This window comes from Scyliorhinus torazame, chromosome 18 (genome assembly GCF_047496885.1).
Source record: "Scyliorhinus torazame isolate Kashiwa2021f chromosome 18, sScyTor2.1, whole genome shotgun sequence".
Taxonomy (NCBI): domain Eukaryota; kingdom Metazoa; phylum Chordata; class Chondrichthyes; order Carcharhiniformes; family Scyliorhinidae; genus Scyliorhinus; species Scyliorhinus torazame.
The window spans coordinates 160,014,391-160,030,350 of NC_092724.1; the positions used below are offsets into that span (position 1 = coordinate 160,014,391).

General features: G+C 47.9%; 1 protein-coding gene across 1 annotated transcript in view; it reads left to right on the forward strand.

The window, feature by feature from the left end:
• Positions 1-15,960, forward strand: part of ern1 (endoplasmic reticulum to nucleus signaling 1) — a 110,856-nt gene that overhangs the window by 43,537 nt on the left and 51,359 nt on the right. Inside the window, exons 3-8 of the mRNA XM_072483759.1 lie at positions 66-99; positions 915-987; positions 1,558-1,630; positions 3,256-3,378; positions 8,922-9,023; positions 10,185-10,446. Coding sequence (XP_072339860.1) covers positions 66-99; positions 915-987; positions 1,558-1,630; positions 3,256-3,378; positions 8,922-9,023; positions 10,185-10,446 — 667 coding nt within the window. The remainder of the gene's footprint in view (positions 1-65; positions 100-914; positions 988-1,557; positions 1,631-3,255; positions 3,379-8,921; positions 9,024-10,184; positions 10,447-15,960) is intronic.

The window sequence follows — 15,960 nt, forward strand, 5'->3', positions numbered from 1 at the left end:
ACTGTCCCATTTTCTATGTGTTAACTGTGTAATTATAAACGTACCATTTTTTTTGTCTTGTATAGATCCTGTGCTTCAAGTGCCCATGCATCTAACAGAGTAAGTTTTTAGTGTGGCTATACATCTGTTTACATCTAACCTAAAGGGTACAGGGCACCTCCATTTACCCAATGCCAGAGAACCTGGGAAAATGTTTGCAGAGACAATGCTTTAAGACCTTAGTGTCTTTGGGGGTACTGCGGCTGGAATTGGACCATCTAAGTTAACTCCTCAAACTAAAGTTTTTAAAAAATAAGTTTAGAGTGCCCAATTCATTTTTTCCAATTAAGGGGCACTTTAGCGTGGCCAATCCACCTAGCCGGCACATCTTTGGGTTGTGGGGGCAAAACCCACGCAAACATGGGGAGAATGTGCAAACTCCACACGGACAGTGACGCAGAGCCAGGATCGAACCTGGGACCTTGGCACCGTGAGACAGCAGTGCTAACCACTGTGCCACCGTGCTGCCTGACTCCTCAAACTAAAGTTTGAGGTTCTTTAGGCCTGTTTGGCTCAAGTACTGGAACAAAGTCTGCCACAGAGGCTTAACTTGATTTCAGACTTCCACAGGAACTATAATGGAGTGTGCAATATTGCGTGCACATGGCAGGGTGTTCAGCGTTACTCCCACTTTGCTCAATCATAGCATTTTCATAATGCTGTGCTAGTAGTGCCTTTTAAAATTGTTAAATGATTAGGTATTAGCACCTCTTAACTATAAGTGAACCCCTCAACAGTGTAATCCAGTTGGTTTTGTGTTTGCAACACCTGGATTTTGCTACCTGTTGATCTCTGAACTGTGCAGGTAATTGACCAGCTGAGGCTCTATAACTAGACATTCTGCTGCCAATAAGTTGTTTATTTCTTCTTTGCAGACCAGCATTTCTTCCTGATCCCAATGATGGCAGTCTATACACGCTGGGAGGCAAAAACAACGAAGGACTGACTGTAAGTTAATGCTCATATTTTCTCTAGTCCGTTTGCTAAATACTTCTACAATCAATAAGCTGTCTGCTAATTCTTGTTTTGAATTACTTTGTAAACTTTGTGCATATCTTAGTATGTGTTAATGCTGGAAAATTTGACTTTTTTCTATTTCATGCATCAAACAATCTTGGCGGGAATAATGTGGTTACACTGATTGGGCTGAATGGCTTCTTTCCATGCTGTAAATTGGTGTAACTCTCTAACCTGCCTCAACAATGTGCCTTTCCTCAACATTAGAAGAGAAGCTAGCGCTTCGTTGTGGAGATTTAATCTCCCAAAATCAGCAATCCCTTATCTTCTCTGAAATTGCAGGTGGTCCAGATCTCCTCTTTCCAAATCGGTCTGATTGATTCCAGTCTCGGTTTTGAGCTGGAGATTTTATAGAGACCTGATTTGAAAATGAATGCACTCTGCTGCTACGTTTTAGTACATGTTTTTTTTTCTGTGTGATGTGGCCACTTTTAGTTCCAGCATTGCCCAATGTGAAACTTGTTTCTGCAATTGAACGACAACCGTTATTCTCTTTTACAGAAGCTTCCGTTCACAATTCCTGAATTGGTTCAGGCATCACCTTGTCGAAGTTCTGATGGTGTACTGTATATGGGTGAGTGGACTACCAGTTTCACAATACACTACTCGCTGTTTAACTATTTTCAGATTTCAACTATTCTTATCCAAGATAGGTGTAAATAATGGGTTGAAGAAAAGATTTCAACATGAAATGCTCAACCGCTTGTTTTTGATGGAATGAGAAACTCTTTCCAATTGGACATGTTTGCAAAATGTAGTTTAATGTATACCAGAGTAAACTTCAAATACACTCTGATGGTTAAAACTTGGTTCAATGGCTGGGTGACCCTGCAGTTAAATACACAGCATCTTCGTCAACCGGTTGTGATGGTCTGACATTTGATGAGTTTCCATTCTCAGCTGGGGTGCCTTTGAAGTATTGTTCCATGGCAGGAAATAGTAGGAAACCATTCTACCTCCTAGTGACTTGGGATCAGATTATATCACCCCTCCCGCTTTGTGTTTAAAGTGTGGGGAGATCTGTGAAAGCAAGGTTGGGGGGCCAGCATGCCTGACTTCCTGGTGGTGAAATTTTAGAAGTAGATCAGGGCTATAAGATAATGGTGCTGTTACAATAATGTTATAATGGTACAATATAATAGAGCAGCCTCACATCTTGCCATCACTGCCGCTACTCCATGTGACATGGTTATAAATTGATGTTCAAGGGTGGCACGTGGCACAGTGGCTTAGCACTGCTGCCCACGGCGCTGAGGACCCGGGTTCAAATCCCGGCCCTGGGTCACTGTCCGTGTGGAGTTTGCACATTCTTCCCGTGTCTGTGTGGGTCTCCCCCCCCCCCACAACCCAAAAGATGTGTCGGTTAGGTGGATTGGCCACACTAAATTGCCCCTCAATTGGGGAAAAAAAATAATTGGGTACTCCAATTTACTTTTTAAAAATAAATTTAATTGCCGGTTACCCAGTAACAATTAGCGCCATGTCTACTGTGCTCGTAACTAGCAGACCGTGAGTTATGTGATAAAGTAGAAAGGGTATAAATCTTTTCTATCTGATAATGTTATTATTGGTTGGGGTCTGGACACAACTTTTGAATTAACTTCTCCCACATCCTAATTAAAATTTGATTTGGTGTATTCGTTGCTAGTAATCATAGGTTACTCAAATCTGTCTTTCAAACTTTTTTATTCCAGTCACACTGTTTATAGAAAGCCCTCGGCATGGATAAAGCTTTAGATAATCACTAATCTTTAAATAGTTAAACATTTGATTAGAACAAGTACCCTAAGTTCTTTGTTCAAGGACTCATTAAAGTGGGTTGCAGATCTTGAGATTACATTCAAGGTTGCATTCTGTGTGGTATTTGTGTAGTTGCTACCTGCAACTTAAATTAGTTCCTTCAAATAGGGGGTTACAGGTGATTTTTTTGTAAATAAATTTAAATGTAGGCTGATGAGAAATAATTATTTCCTAAGTATTTCTTAAAAGGGGTATTATTTATTAACCAATACTGTTTCAATAGAGCTAGTTCAGGAGCCCTTATTTTATACATGGATGCACTTTAGTGGGAGGCTTGAATTAAGCTGTGACGTGGTGTATCTCAAGTCTTCTGGTGCGCCTCAGGAAGGATAGGTTGGTAATTCTGAAGTAACATGGTAACAATTTATTGGAAGATAGTTTTATTTCATGTCTCCTCAGGAAAGAAACAGGATATCTGGTACGTCGTGGACCCAATGACTGGTGTGAAGCAGCAGACGTTGACGGCTTCTTTTGCGGAAAGCATGTGTCCATCAACACCCCTCCTATACCTTGGACGTACAGGTATATATGTCCCATGTGCGTATGCCAAAAGGCAGAATGGAATAGAAAGCCTCTGGAGTAATTTTCCAACATGGCAGCACAGTTGTTAGCACTGCTGCATCACAGCGCCAGAGACCCTTGGGTGACTGTGTGGAGTTTGCACTTTCCCCCCATGTCTGCGTGGGTTTCTTCCGGGTGCTCCGGTTTCCTCCCACAGTCCAAAGATGCGCAGGTTAGGTGGATTGGTCGTGATAGAAATTACCCCTTCGTGTCCAGGAATGTGCAGGTTAGGTGGGGTTACGGGCGATAAAGTGGGGAGTGGGCCTATGTAGGTGTGGGTAGGGTGACCTTTTACAGGGTAGGTGCAGACTCGATGGGCCAAATGGCCGCCTTCTGCTCTGTATGGATTCTATGTCTGCTAAATTTGTTTAATTCTGGGCTTAATCAGTATTCAGGGATAAAATTCTGGTTATAGAACTGAATTTAAATATATGCAAAATTCCAACAATTACACCCAAGCAAAGCCGAACAAGAATGAAAACTCTGACAATTTCTGAATGAAAGTGTCTGTAAAAATAAGTGATCTCTGGTGGGCTTATCCATGAATCCTAAATTCCAGCACAGCCCGATCATTGCAACTAGGTGACTTGTCATTTAGTTCCATTTTCCGATGCCGTTCACGTGTTTAGTCCATCCAGATGGGGACTACCTGAGGAAATGGTTTTAGAGAGGATTTAAGTACTTGACGTTCTGATGTCTCGTGCTTTGTTTATAGTTGAATCTAAGAGCACAGTGCGAGCTAAAATCGGGCGATCATAGTTGCTGTCCTGTGGAATGGGCTGCTGGAGTTGTATTAATGAACAGGAACTGTTCCCTTTACATTTTGTACATCAGAATAGCACCGCTGATCCAGAAATCTCTGGCAAGAGTTTAGAGACTGCTTGTCAATCCATGTAAATATGAATGAATTCATAGAACATAGAACATTACAGCGCAGTACAGGCCCTTCGGCCCACGATGTTGCACCGAAACAAAAGCCATCTAACCTACACTATGCCATTATCATCCATATGTTTATCCAATAAACTTTTAAATGCCCTCAATGTTGGCGAGTTCACTACTGTAGCAGGTAGGGCATTCCACGGCCTCACTACTCTTTGCGTAAAGAACCTACCTCTGACCTCTGTCCTATATCTATTACCCCTCAGTTTAAAGTTATGTCCCCTCGTGCCAGCCATATCCATCCGCGGGAGAAGGCTCTCACTGTCCACCCTATCCAACCCCCTGATCATTTTGTATGCCTCTATTAAGTCTCCTCTTAACCTTCTTCTCTCCAACGAAAACAACCTCAAGTCCGTCAGCCTTTCCTCATAAGATTTTCCCTCCATACCAGGCAACATCCTGGTAAATCTCCTCTGCACCCGCTCCAAAGCCTCCACGTCCTTCCTATAATGCGGTGACCAGAACTGTACGCAATACTCCAAATGCGGCCGGACCAGAGTTCTGTACAGCTGCAACATGACCTCCCGACTCCGGAACTCAATCCCTCTACCAATAAAGGCCAACACTCCATAGGCCTTCTTCACAACCCTATCAACCTGGGTGGCAACTTTCAGGGATCTATGTACATGGACACCTAGATCCCTCTGCTCAGCCACACTTTCAAGAACTTTACCATTAGCCAAATATTCCGCATTCCTGTTATTCCTTCCAAAGTGAATCACCTCACACTTCTCTACATTAAACTCCATTTGCCACCTCTCAGCCCAGCTCTGCAGCTTATCTATATCCCTCTGTAACCTGCTACATCCTTCCACACTATCGACAACACCACCGACTTTAGTATCGTCTGCAAATTTACTCACCCACCCTTCTGCGCCTTCCTCTAGGTCATTGATAAAAATGACAAACAGCAACGGCCCCAGAACAGATCCTTGTGGTACTCCACTTGTGACTGCACTCCATTCTGAACATTTCCCATCAACCACCACCCTCTGTCTTCTTTCAGCTAGCCAATTTCTGATCCACATCTCTAAATCACCCTCAATCCCCAGCCTCCGTATTTTTTGCAATAGCCTACCGTGGGGAACCTTATCAAACGCTTTGCTGAAATCCATATACACCACATCAACTGCTCTACCCTCGTCTACCTGTTCAGTCACCTTCTCAAAGAACTCAATAAGGTTTGTGAGGCATGACCTACCCTTCACAAAGCCATGCTGACTATCCCTGATCATATTATTCCTATCTAGATGATTATAAATCTTGTCCCTTATAATCCCCTCCAAGACTTTACCCACTACAGACGTGAGGCTCACCGGTCTATAGTTGCCGGGGTTGTCTCTGCTCCCCTTTTTGAACAAAGGGACCACATTTGCTGTCCTCCAGTCCTCTGGCACTATTCCTGTAGCCAATGATGACATAAAAATCAAAGCCAAAGGTCCAGCAATCTCTTCCCTGGCCTCCCATAGAATCCTAGGATAAATCCCATCAGGTCCCGGGGACTTATCTATTTTCAGCCTGTCCAGAATTGCCAACACCTCTTCCCTACGTACCTCAATGCCATCTATTCTATTAGCCTGGGGCTCAGCATTCTCCTCCACAACATTATCTTTTTCCTGAGTGAATACTGACGAAAAATATTCATTTAGTATCTCGCCTATCTCTTCAGACTCCACACACAATTTCCCATCCCTGTCCTTGACTGGTCCTACTCTTTCCCTAGTCATTCGCTTATTCCTGACATACCTATAGAAAGCTTTTGGGTTTTCCTTGATCCTTCCTGCCAAATACTTCTCATGTCCCCTCCTTGCTCGTCTTAGCTCTCTCTTTAGATCCTTCCTCGCTACCTTGTAACTATCCATCGCCCCAACCGAAACTTCACACTTCATCTTCACATAGGCCTTCTTCTTCCTCTTAACAAGAGATTCCACTTCCTTGGTAAACCACGGTTCCCTCGCTTGACGCCTTCCTCCCTGTCTGACCGGTACATACTTATCAAGAACACGCAGTAGCTGATCCTTGAACAAGCCCCACTTATCCAGTGTGCCCAACACTTGCAGCCTACTTCTCCACCTTATCCCCCCCAAGTCACGTCTAATGGCATCATAATTGCCCTTCCCCCAGCTATAACTCTTGCCCTGCGGTGTATACTTATCCCTTTCCATCATTAACGTAAACGTCACCGAATTGTGGTCACTGTCCCCAAAGTGCTCTCCTACCTCCAAATCCAACACCTGGCCTGGTTCATTACCCAAAACCAAATCCAACGTGGCCTCGCCTCTTGTTGGCCTGTCAACATATTGTTTCAGGAAACCCTCCTGCACACACTGTACAAAAAACGACCCATCTATTGTACTCGAACTATATATTTTCCAGTCAATATTTGGAAAGTTAAAGTCTCCCATAATAACTACCCTGTTACTTTCGCTCATATCCAGAATCATCTTCGCCATCCTTTCCTCTACATCCCTAGAACTATTAGGAGGCCTATAAAAAACTCCCAACAGGGTGACCTCTCCTTTCCTGTTTCTAACTTCAGCCAATACTACCTCGGAAGAAGAGTCCCCATCTAGCATCCTCTCCGCCACCGTAATACTGCTCTTGACTAGCAGCGCCACACCTCCCCCTCTTTTGCCTCCTTCTCTGAGCTTACTAAAACACCTAAACCCCGGAACCTGCAACATCCATTCCTGTCCCTGCTCTATCCATGTCTCCGAAATGGCCACAACATCGAAGTCCCAGGTACCAACCCACGCTGCCAGTTCCCCTACCTTGTTTCGTATACTCCTGGCATTGAAGTAGACACACTTCAAACCACCTACCTGAACACTGGCCCCCTCCTGCGACATCAAATCTGTGCTCCTGACCTCTATACTCTCATTCTCCCTTACCCTAAAACTACAATCCAGGTTCCCATGCCCCTGCTGCATTAGTTTAAACCCCCCCAAAGAGCACTAACAAATCTCCCCCCCCAGGATATTTGTGCCCCTCAGGTTCAGATGTAGACCATCCTGTCTGTAGAGGTCCCACCTTCCCCAGAAAGAGCCCCAGTTATCCAAAAATCTGAAACCCTCCCGCCTGCACCATCCCTGTAGCCACGTGTTTAAATGCTCTCTCTCCCTATTCCTCATCTCACTATCACGTGGCACGGGCAACAACCCAGAGATAACAACTCTGTTTGTTCTAGTTCTGAGCTTCCATCCTAGCTCCCTGAAAGCCTGCCTGACATCCTTGTCCCCTTTCCTACCTATGTCGTTGGTGCCAATGTGGACCACGACTTGGGGCTGCTCCCCCTCCCCCCTAAGGACCCGGAAAACACGATCCGAGACATCACGTACCCTTGCACCTGGGAGGCAACATACCAAACGTGAGTCTCTCACGCTCCCACAAAATCTCCTATCTGTGCCCCTGACTATAGAGTCCCCAATTACTAATGCTCTGCTCCTCTCCCCCCTTCCCTTCTGAGCAACAGGGACAGACTCCGTGCCAGAGGCCCGTACCCCATGGCTTACCCCTGGTAAGTCCCCCCCCCCACAAGTATCCAAAGCGGTATACTTGTTTCTCAGGGGAACGACCGCAGGGGATCCCTGCACTGACTGTTTTTTCCCAGTCCCTCTTACAGTTACCCACCTATCTCCAATCTTTGGTGTAACTAATTCCCTGAAGCTGCTATCTATGACCCCTTCTGCCTCCCGAATGATCCGAAGTTCTTCCAACTCCAGCTCCAGTTCCCTAACTCGGTCTTGGAGTTCTGAACCTGAGGGGCACAAATATTCTTCATATGTGTGTTGGAGAGGCCACTGGTGAGGAAGAACTCTTCTCCCTCTCCGTTTGCAGTAACTTGAGTGAAATATAGGCTTGTTTTGAGTTTGTTTTGGTCTAATTGGGTGACCCTGGCTCCCCCCAGTGGCTGAGCAAATCTCTGCAGCTGCTGAGTCACATCAAACAAGAATTTGCTTGTCAAGTCCTGATTTAGCTGATCTCAAAGTAGGGCGGAGGTACTTAAACTGACTTCACCCCTAAAGTGAGGGGGGAGGGGGGAAATGGGCCAGGAATCCTGATTTCTATCCACTGCTGGACATGGTGATTCCTAGCTGAACAACCGTATGCCTGAAGGAAGAGGAGGGCGAAAAGGTCCCATTGCTGTTCACTTGTGAATGCTAGCCGCATAGAGACAGGCACTGGAGGATAGCTGGACGCTGGGGCATCAATGTGGAACACTGAGGAGTTGATGCTTGTCAGAAAGGAAGACAATTGACGAGGAAAAGTGAATGTGTGATGTGGGGCAGATGGGGAGAGAGTGGAATTTCAAAATCGAGAACGCGGCATGATAGAAAAAACGAAATGTATTGCAATACATTTCATTGTGGCACAAACACTTGTTCAACTGGATTCAGGGTTTGTCTGTGAAACTTGGCCACAGACCTAGGCAGAGAAGTGCAGCTTAATCTCAATGTGCATAGAATTCCAGTGACTCTAAATAGCACCCACATATCTTTTTGTTCCTTTCACACCTGAGTCTCAAACGGCTCCTCCGTGCCTATGTGCTCTTCTGTTTTCAGAGTACACAATCACCATGTATGACACCAAGAACAGGGAACTGCGATGGAATGCCACCTACTTCGATTACTCTGCTACCTTACCCGATGAGGACACTGAATACAGTAAGAATGCTTTGAGTTGAACAGTTGCTTGTTCTGCTGAGAATTTTGCCTGGCAACAGCAGATAGGAAATAGCTATAGTCAAGTGGCCACTTCTGTGCTCATATTATACCTAAATTGACTATTTTACTAATGAACACCAGGATCAGACTGCGGCTTGGAAAAGTTAAATATTCATTTTGGATTTTTAATTTTTAAGAGTTCATCCCCTGGATGTGAGCCACACTGGCAAGACTGCATTTATTGCCCACCACTCATCGCCTTGAGGGAATTGAATCATTTAATAGTAAAGAACAGGAGTCACGTACTGGCCTAGACCATGCAGAGCTAATTAATTTTTCAAGCAGCTGAATTTGCAATTTGTTAGCATGCACATGTATAATGTGGGCATGGTAGGTAATGTAATTAAAAAGAACATTACAACAGATCTTAAAGTTCCCTTCCGTGAAGCTTTTGTGCATGTTTTTTCTAATAACCACCAGTTTTGATGGTTATGGGCAGCATGGTGGCGCAGTGGGTTAGCCCTGCTGCCTCACGGTGCCGGGGTCCCAGGTTCGATCCCGGCTTTGGGTCACTGTTCGTGTGGAGTTTGCACATTCTCCCCATGTTTACGTGTATTTTGCCCCCACAACCCAAAAGATGTGCAGGCTAGGTGGATTGGCCACACTAAATTGCCCCTTAATTGGAAAAAATTAATTGGGTACTCTAAATTTAAAAAAAAAAGTTTTGATGGTTATTGTCCTGGTATTAGCCCACAAATGAGCAGATTTATTGAATTCAGTTTTGCAGCTTGCCTTGGAGAGATTAGCACAGCCAATCTCTTCAGTCCTGTAACACAGGGTAGCCCTTGCCTGTGTACATGCAACTGACATCGTTCTTACACTGCCATTGCCAGAGGAGCTCCTTTTATTTTTAGTGAAGCCCTGTCAGAAAATAATATTTACTAATCCTGCAGTGTGCAGGGGAGGAGTAGGAGCTTGACATGTTTGTATTGTGGAGTGGTTTGTAGGGGCTCTCAATTCTGAGTAACCATATGTAGTCCAGTCGCTGTTATGATATGTGTATCCAGCTCTCCAACTGCAAAAGAAGCTGAACATTCTGCCAACATGCTTTTGGTGCTATTAAACGTTTTGTATGTACTAATTCTAACTACCTACTTGTAGAAATGCTCCACTTTGTATCGAATGGCGATGGCCTGGTGGTGACAGTAGACAGCGAATCAGGTGACATTCTTTGGATTCAGAATTACGCATCACCGGTCGTGGCGATGTACATCTGGCAACGAGAAGGACTGAGGAAAGTGATGCACACAAACGTTGGTATTGAAACCCTCCGCTATCTCACATTCATGTCTGGAGAGGTGGGCCGCATCACAAAGTGGAAATATCCTTTTCCTAAAGAGGCGGAAACCAAACAAAAGCTGATGTAAGTACTGCAACACTGTTTGTTAAACTAGAGAGTTCTGCAGAGCAATATAAAACTGAACAATAATCCTGTCAGTAACAATCTAAATCTTTATCTGCATCACTTGGCTGCATCAGTAATACATTAAAATTGTGAAAGAAGTGGACAATATCTTGGGTCTAAATTTAAGCAGAGCTTTAATTGAATGGCCATCATAGAACCATACTATGATTCATAAAAGCACTACAGTGCAGAAGGAGGCACTGGCCCCCCAAAAGAGCACTCTACCTAGGTCACTCCCTTGCTCTATTGCTATAACCTAACCTACACATCCCTGGACACAAGGGGCAATTTAGCGTGCCCAATCTGCCTAACCTGCTCACCGTTGGACTGTGGGAAGAAACCAGAGCAGCCAGAGGAAACCCATGCAGAGACGGAGACCGGGTGGCACATTAGCACATTGGTTAGCACTGTTTCATCACAGCACCAGGGTCCCAGGTTTGATTCCAGACTTGGGTCACTGTCTGTGCGGAGTCTGCACGTTCTCCCCGTGTCTGCGTGGGTTTCCCCCCACAAGTCCCAAAAGACGTGAATCAAAAGGGTGAATCAAACATTCTGAATTCTCCCTCAGCGTACCCGAATGGCACCGGAATGTGATGACTAGGGGCTTTTCACAGTAACTTCATTGCAGTGTTAATGTAAGCCTACTTGTGACAATAATAAAGATTATTATTATCACATGCAAACTCCATGCAGACAAGGCCAGAATCGAACCCATGACTCTGATGCTGAGAGGCAGCAGTGTTAACCACAGTTCCACCGTGCCGCCCATCTCCTTCCCGTTCTGCCCTAACCTTTGCATCTGGGAACTTCCCTTTCGCTGCAACCTGCTACAATAGTGTGCTTTTTTTGGATGTATAATTCATTGAGTCATACAAACACAAACATTTTTATTTAAATGATTTAACGATTAGAGGTTCTACTTTAGGGATGCAAGAGGTGGACTTCCGGTTACGGCTATGCCGAGGTAGGTTGCACATTCGGCAGCTCCCGCCAGGAATGGACTTTTGGGCTCTTTAGAGGGACCCCAATGGCAATTGTTTGACGGCTCCCAGTGTGGGAAGGTGACAGCAAGGTTCCCCAGGCACTGTATGGATTGGACCAGGAGTGGAGCGGTTAAGAAAGTGATTCTGGTGCAGCGGAAAGTGCGAGGGAGGGAGAAGCAAGATGGCGGCGGGTGGAGACATAGCAGCGTGGGCGCAGTGGGCGCAGAAGCAGCAGGAGTTCCTCAAACGCTGCTTTGCGGAGCTGAAGACAGAAATGCTGGCGCCAATGAAGGCGTCGGTTGAGAAGCTTGTGGAGACCCAGAAGGCCCAAGGGGCGGCGATCCGGGAGGTGCGGCAAAAAGCCTCGGAGAACGAGGACGAGATCTTGGGCCTGGTGGTGAAGGTGGAGGCACACGAGGCGCTGCACAAGAGGTGACAGGAAAAATTTGAGGACCTGGAGAATAGGTCGAGGAGGAAGAAACTTTGGATTCTGGGTCTCCCCGAAGGAGTGGAGGGGCCCGATGCCGGGGCATATATGAGCACTATGCTCAATTCGCTGATGGGCGCGGGAGCGTTCCCGAGGCCCCTGGAGCTGGATGGGGCTCATCGGGTCCTGGCAAGGAGACCCAAAGCCAACGAGCCGCCAAGTGCTGTAGTGGTGAGGTTCCACCGCTTTATGGACAGTGAGTGCATCCTGAGATGGGCCAAAAAAGAACGGAGCAGCAGGTGGGAGAACACGGAGGTCCGAATTTATCAGGACTGGAGTGCGGAGGTGGCTAAGAAGAGAGCTGGTTTTAACCGGGCTAAGGCGTTTCTCCATCGGAAGGGGGTGAGGTTCGGGATGCTGCAGCGCAATTGTGGGTCACGTTCCAAGATCGGCACCACTATTTTGAGACGCCTGATGAGGCATGGAACTTTATACAGACTGAAAAGTTGGAATCAAACTGAGGGTTTGTCGTGGGGGGGATGTTTACTGCGCTTGGGGAATGTTCTTTTTGTTTGAGTGCTAGGGGGGGATGGGTGAATGGATTTGATCTGGGGGTTGTGGGAGAGTGTGGGCGTCGGAGTTGGAGGGGCAGGGCCCCACGGAGGAAGGGGGGGGGGGGTGACCCGGGGATGGGGAGTTGGGGTAAGGCTGCAAAAAAGGAGCTGCGCCAGAGGGGGCGGGGCCGGCTCGGACGGAAGGCGTGGGCTTTTTCCCGCGTTAGGGAAGGATGGGGGCGGGGCCGGGTGGTGCTGGAGAGGAGCGCACACTGACTGCCAAGGGGTGGGGGCATTCTCTCACTGGGGGGTAGATAGAATGGCGGGAGAGGCCGGGGTCAGCAAGAGTCAGCTGACTTACGGGAGTGTCATGGGGGGGAGCAAAATGGCTAGATGAGTATCTAGCGGGGCGGGGGGGGAATCTGGGTTGCTGCTGCATTGGCCAAAGGGGAGCTGGAAGTAGGAGAGGTAGTCGGGGCGGGGGTCCGCTGCCTGGGGGACTGGAGGGTGCGGGAGGCGCGGGCAAGTGGCTGGCCTAGAAAAGGAGATGGCTTGTCGGCAGGGCGGGGGTGGGTGGTGTGGTCGAGTAGCCCCCGATCCGGCTGATAACTTGGAATGTGAGGGGCCTGAACAGGCCGGTCAAGAGGGCCCGGGTGTTCGCGCACTTAAAGGGACTGAAGGCAGACGTGGTTATGCTCCAGGAGATGCATCTGAAGGTGGCAGATCAGGTTAGGCTGAGAAAGGGATGGGTCAGACAGGTCTTTCATTCAGGGCCTTCTTATGGACTGACTTCATTAACACTATACCCTGTATGCTTCATCCGATGCCAGTGCTTATGTACTTGCATTGTATATGTTGTGTTGCCCTATTATGTATTTTCTTTTATTCCCTTTTCTTCTCGTGTACTTAATGATCTGTTGAGCTGCTCGCAGAAAAATACTTTTCACTGTACCTTGGTACACGTGACAATACACAAATCCAATCCAATGTGAAGAACAGAGGGGTTGCAATACTGGTGGGGAAGTGGGTGTCGTTCGAGGCTTGTAGCGGATAATGGAGGTCGATATGTGATGGTGAGTGGTAGGTTGCAGGGGGTGCGGGTGGTACTGGTGAACGTATATGCCCCAAATTGGGATGATGCCGGATTTATGAAACGCATGCTGGGTCAGATTCCGGATCTGGAGGTAGGAAGCTTGATAATGGGGTGGGGGGGACTTCAACACGGTGCTGAACCCAGCACTGGACCGTTCTACGGCCAAGGTGCTCGGGGTTTATGGACCAGATGGGGGGAGTGGATCCATGGAGGTTTGCCAGGCTGCTTCCAGGGAATTTTCCTTTTATCCCCACGTCCATAGAGCCTACTCCCGGATAGATTTTTACATCTTGAGTAAGGCGCTAATCCCGAAAGTGGAGGGAACGGAATATTCGGCCACAGCCATCTCGGACCATGCTCCGCACAGGGTGGAGCTGGAGTTGGGGGAGGAGAGGGACCAGCGCCCGCTGTGGCGCCTCGATGTGGGACTGTTGGCGGATGAGGAGGTGTGCAGGTGGGTGCTGGGGTGTATTGAAAGATACTTGGAGGCCAACGACAACGGGAGGTGCAGGTGGGGGTAATCTGGGAGTTATTGAAGGCGGTGGTCAGGGGAGAGCTAATCTCCATTAGGGCCCACAGGGAGAAGAGAGAGAGGAGGGCGAGGTTGGTGGGGGAGATTTTAAGGGTGGACAGAAGTTATGCAGAGGCCCCCGAGGAGGGGCTACTTGGGGAGCGACGGAACCTCCAGACGGAATTCGACCTGATGACCACGGGGAAAGCAGAGGCACAGTGGAGGAAAGCACAAGGGGCGGTGTATGGTCCCAGGTTCGATTCCGGCTTGGGTCATTGTCTGTGCGGAGTCTGCACGTCCTCCCCGTGTCTGCGTGGGTTTCCTCCCGGGTGCTCCGGTTTCCTCCCACAGTCCAAAGATGTGCGGGTTAGGTGAATTGGCCAATGATAAATTGCCCTTAATGTCCAAATTGCCCTTGGTGTTGGGTGGAGGTGTTGAGTTTGGGTATGGTGCTCTTTCCAAGAGCCGGTGCAGACTCAAAGGGCCGAATGGCCTCCTTCTGCACTGTAAATTCAATGATAATCTATGATTAATCTAGGACAAAGGTTCGGCACAACATCGTGGGCCGAAGGGCCTGTTCTGTGCTGTATTTTCTATGTTCTATGTTCTATGTATGAGTATGGGGAGAAGGCGAGTTGGATGCTGACACATCAGCTTCGTAAGAGGGAGGCAGCAAGGGAGATTGGTGGAGTTAGGGATAGAGGGGGGAATACGGTGCGGAGTGCGGTGAGAATAAACAAGGTATTTAGGGACTTCTATGGGGATCTGTACAGGTCTGAGCCCCCAGCGGGGGAGGAGGGGATGCGACTATTCCTAGATCAGCTGAGGTTCCTGAGGGTGGAGGAGGAGCAGGTGGCTGGTTTGGGGGCGCCGATTGGGCTGGAGGAGCTGGTTAAAGGATTGGGGAGCATGCAGGCGGGGAAGGCCCCGGGGCCGGATGGGTTCCCGGTTAATTTTATAGGAAATACGTGGTCCTGCTGAGCCCGTTGCTAGTGAGGACTTTTAATAAGGCGAGGGAGGAGGGAACCTTGCCCCCGACAATGTTCTTTGATTTTGAAGCGGGACAAGGATCCATTGCAATGCGGGTCGTATAGACTGATCTCGCTCCTCAATGTTGACGATAAGTTGCTGGCGAAGGTGCTGGCTACGAGAATTGAGGACTGTGTCCCGGGGGTGATTCATGAGGACCAGACGGGATTTGTGAAGGGTAGGCAGCTAAATACTAATGTGCGGAGGCTCCTCAATGTGATTATGATGCCCTCGGTGGAGGGGGAAGCGGAGTTAGTGGCAGCTATTGACGCGGAGAAGGCCTTTGATCGGGTGGAGTGGGAGTATCTTTGGGAAGTGTTGTGGAGGTTTGGGTTCGGGGAGCAGTTCATCAGTTGGGTCAGGCTGCTATATAGAGCCCCTGTGGAGAGTGTGGCTACGAACCGGCGGAGGTCGGAGTACTTTCGGCTGTTCTGGGGGGTGAGGCAGGGGTGTCCCTTATCTCCCTTGTTGTTTGCACTGGCAATTGAGCCGCTGGCCATGGCACTGAGGGAGTCCAGGAAATGGAGGGGATTGGTTCGGGGTGGGGAGAGGAACACCGGGTGTCGTTGTATGCCGATGACCTGTTGTTGTATGTTCCGGATCCAGTGGAGGGGATGGCAGAGGTCATGCGGATCTTTAGGGAGTTTGGGGACTTTTCAGGGTATAAACTCAACCTAGGGAAGAGTGAGCTCTTTGTGGTGCACTCAGGGGACCAGGGAAGGGGGATAGACGAGCTACCGCTGAAGAGGGCGGAAAGGAGCTTTCGGTACCTTGGGATCCAAGTAGCTAGGAGTTGGGGGGCCCTGCATAAGCTCAATTTGACGCGGTTGGTGGAGCAGATGGAGGAGGATTTTAAAAGATGGGATATGCTGCCA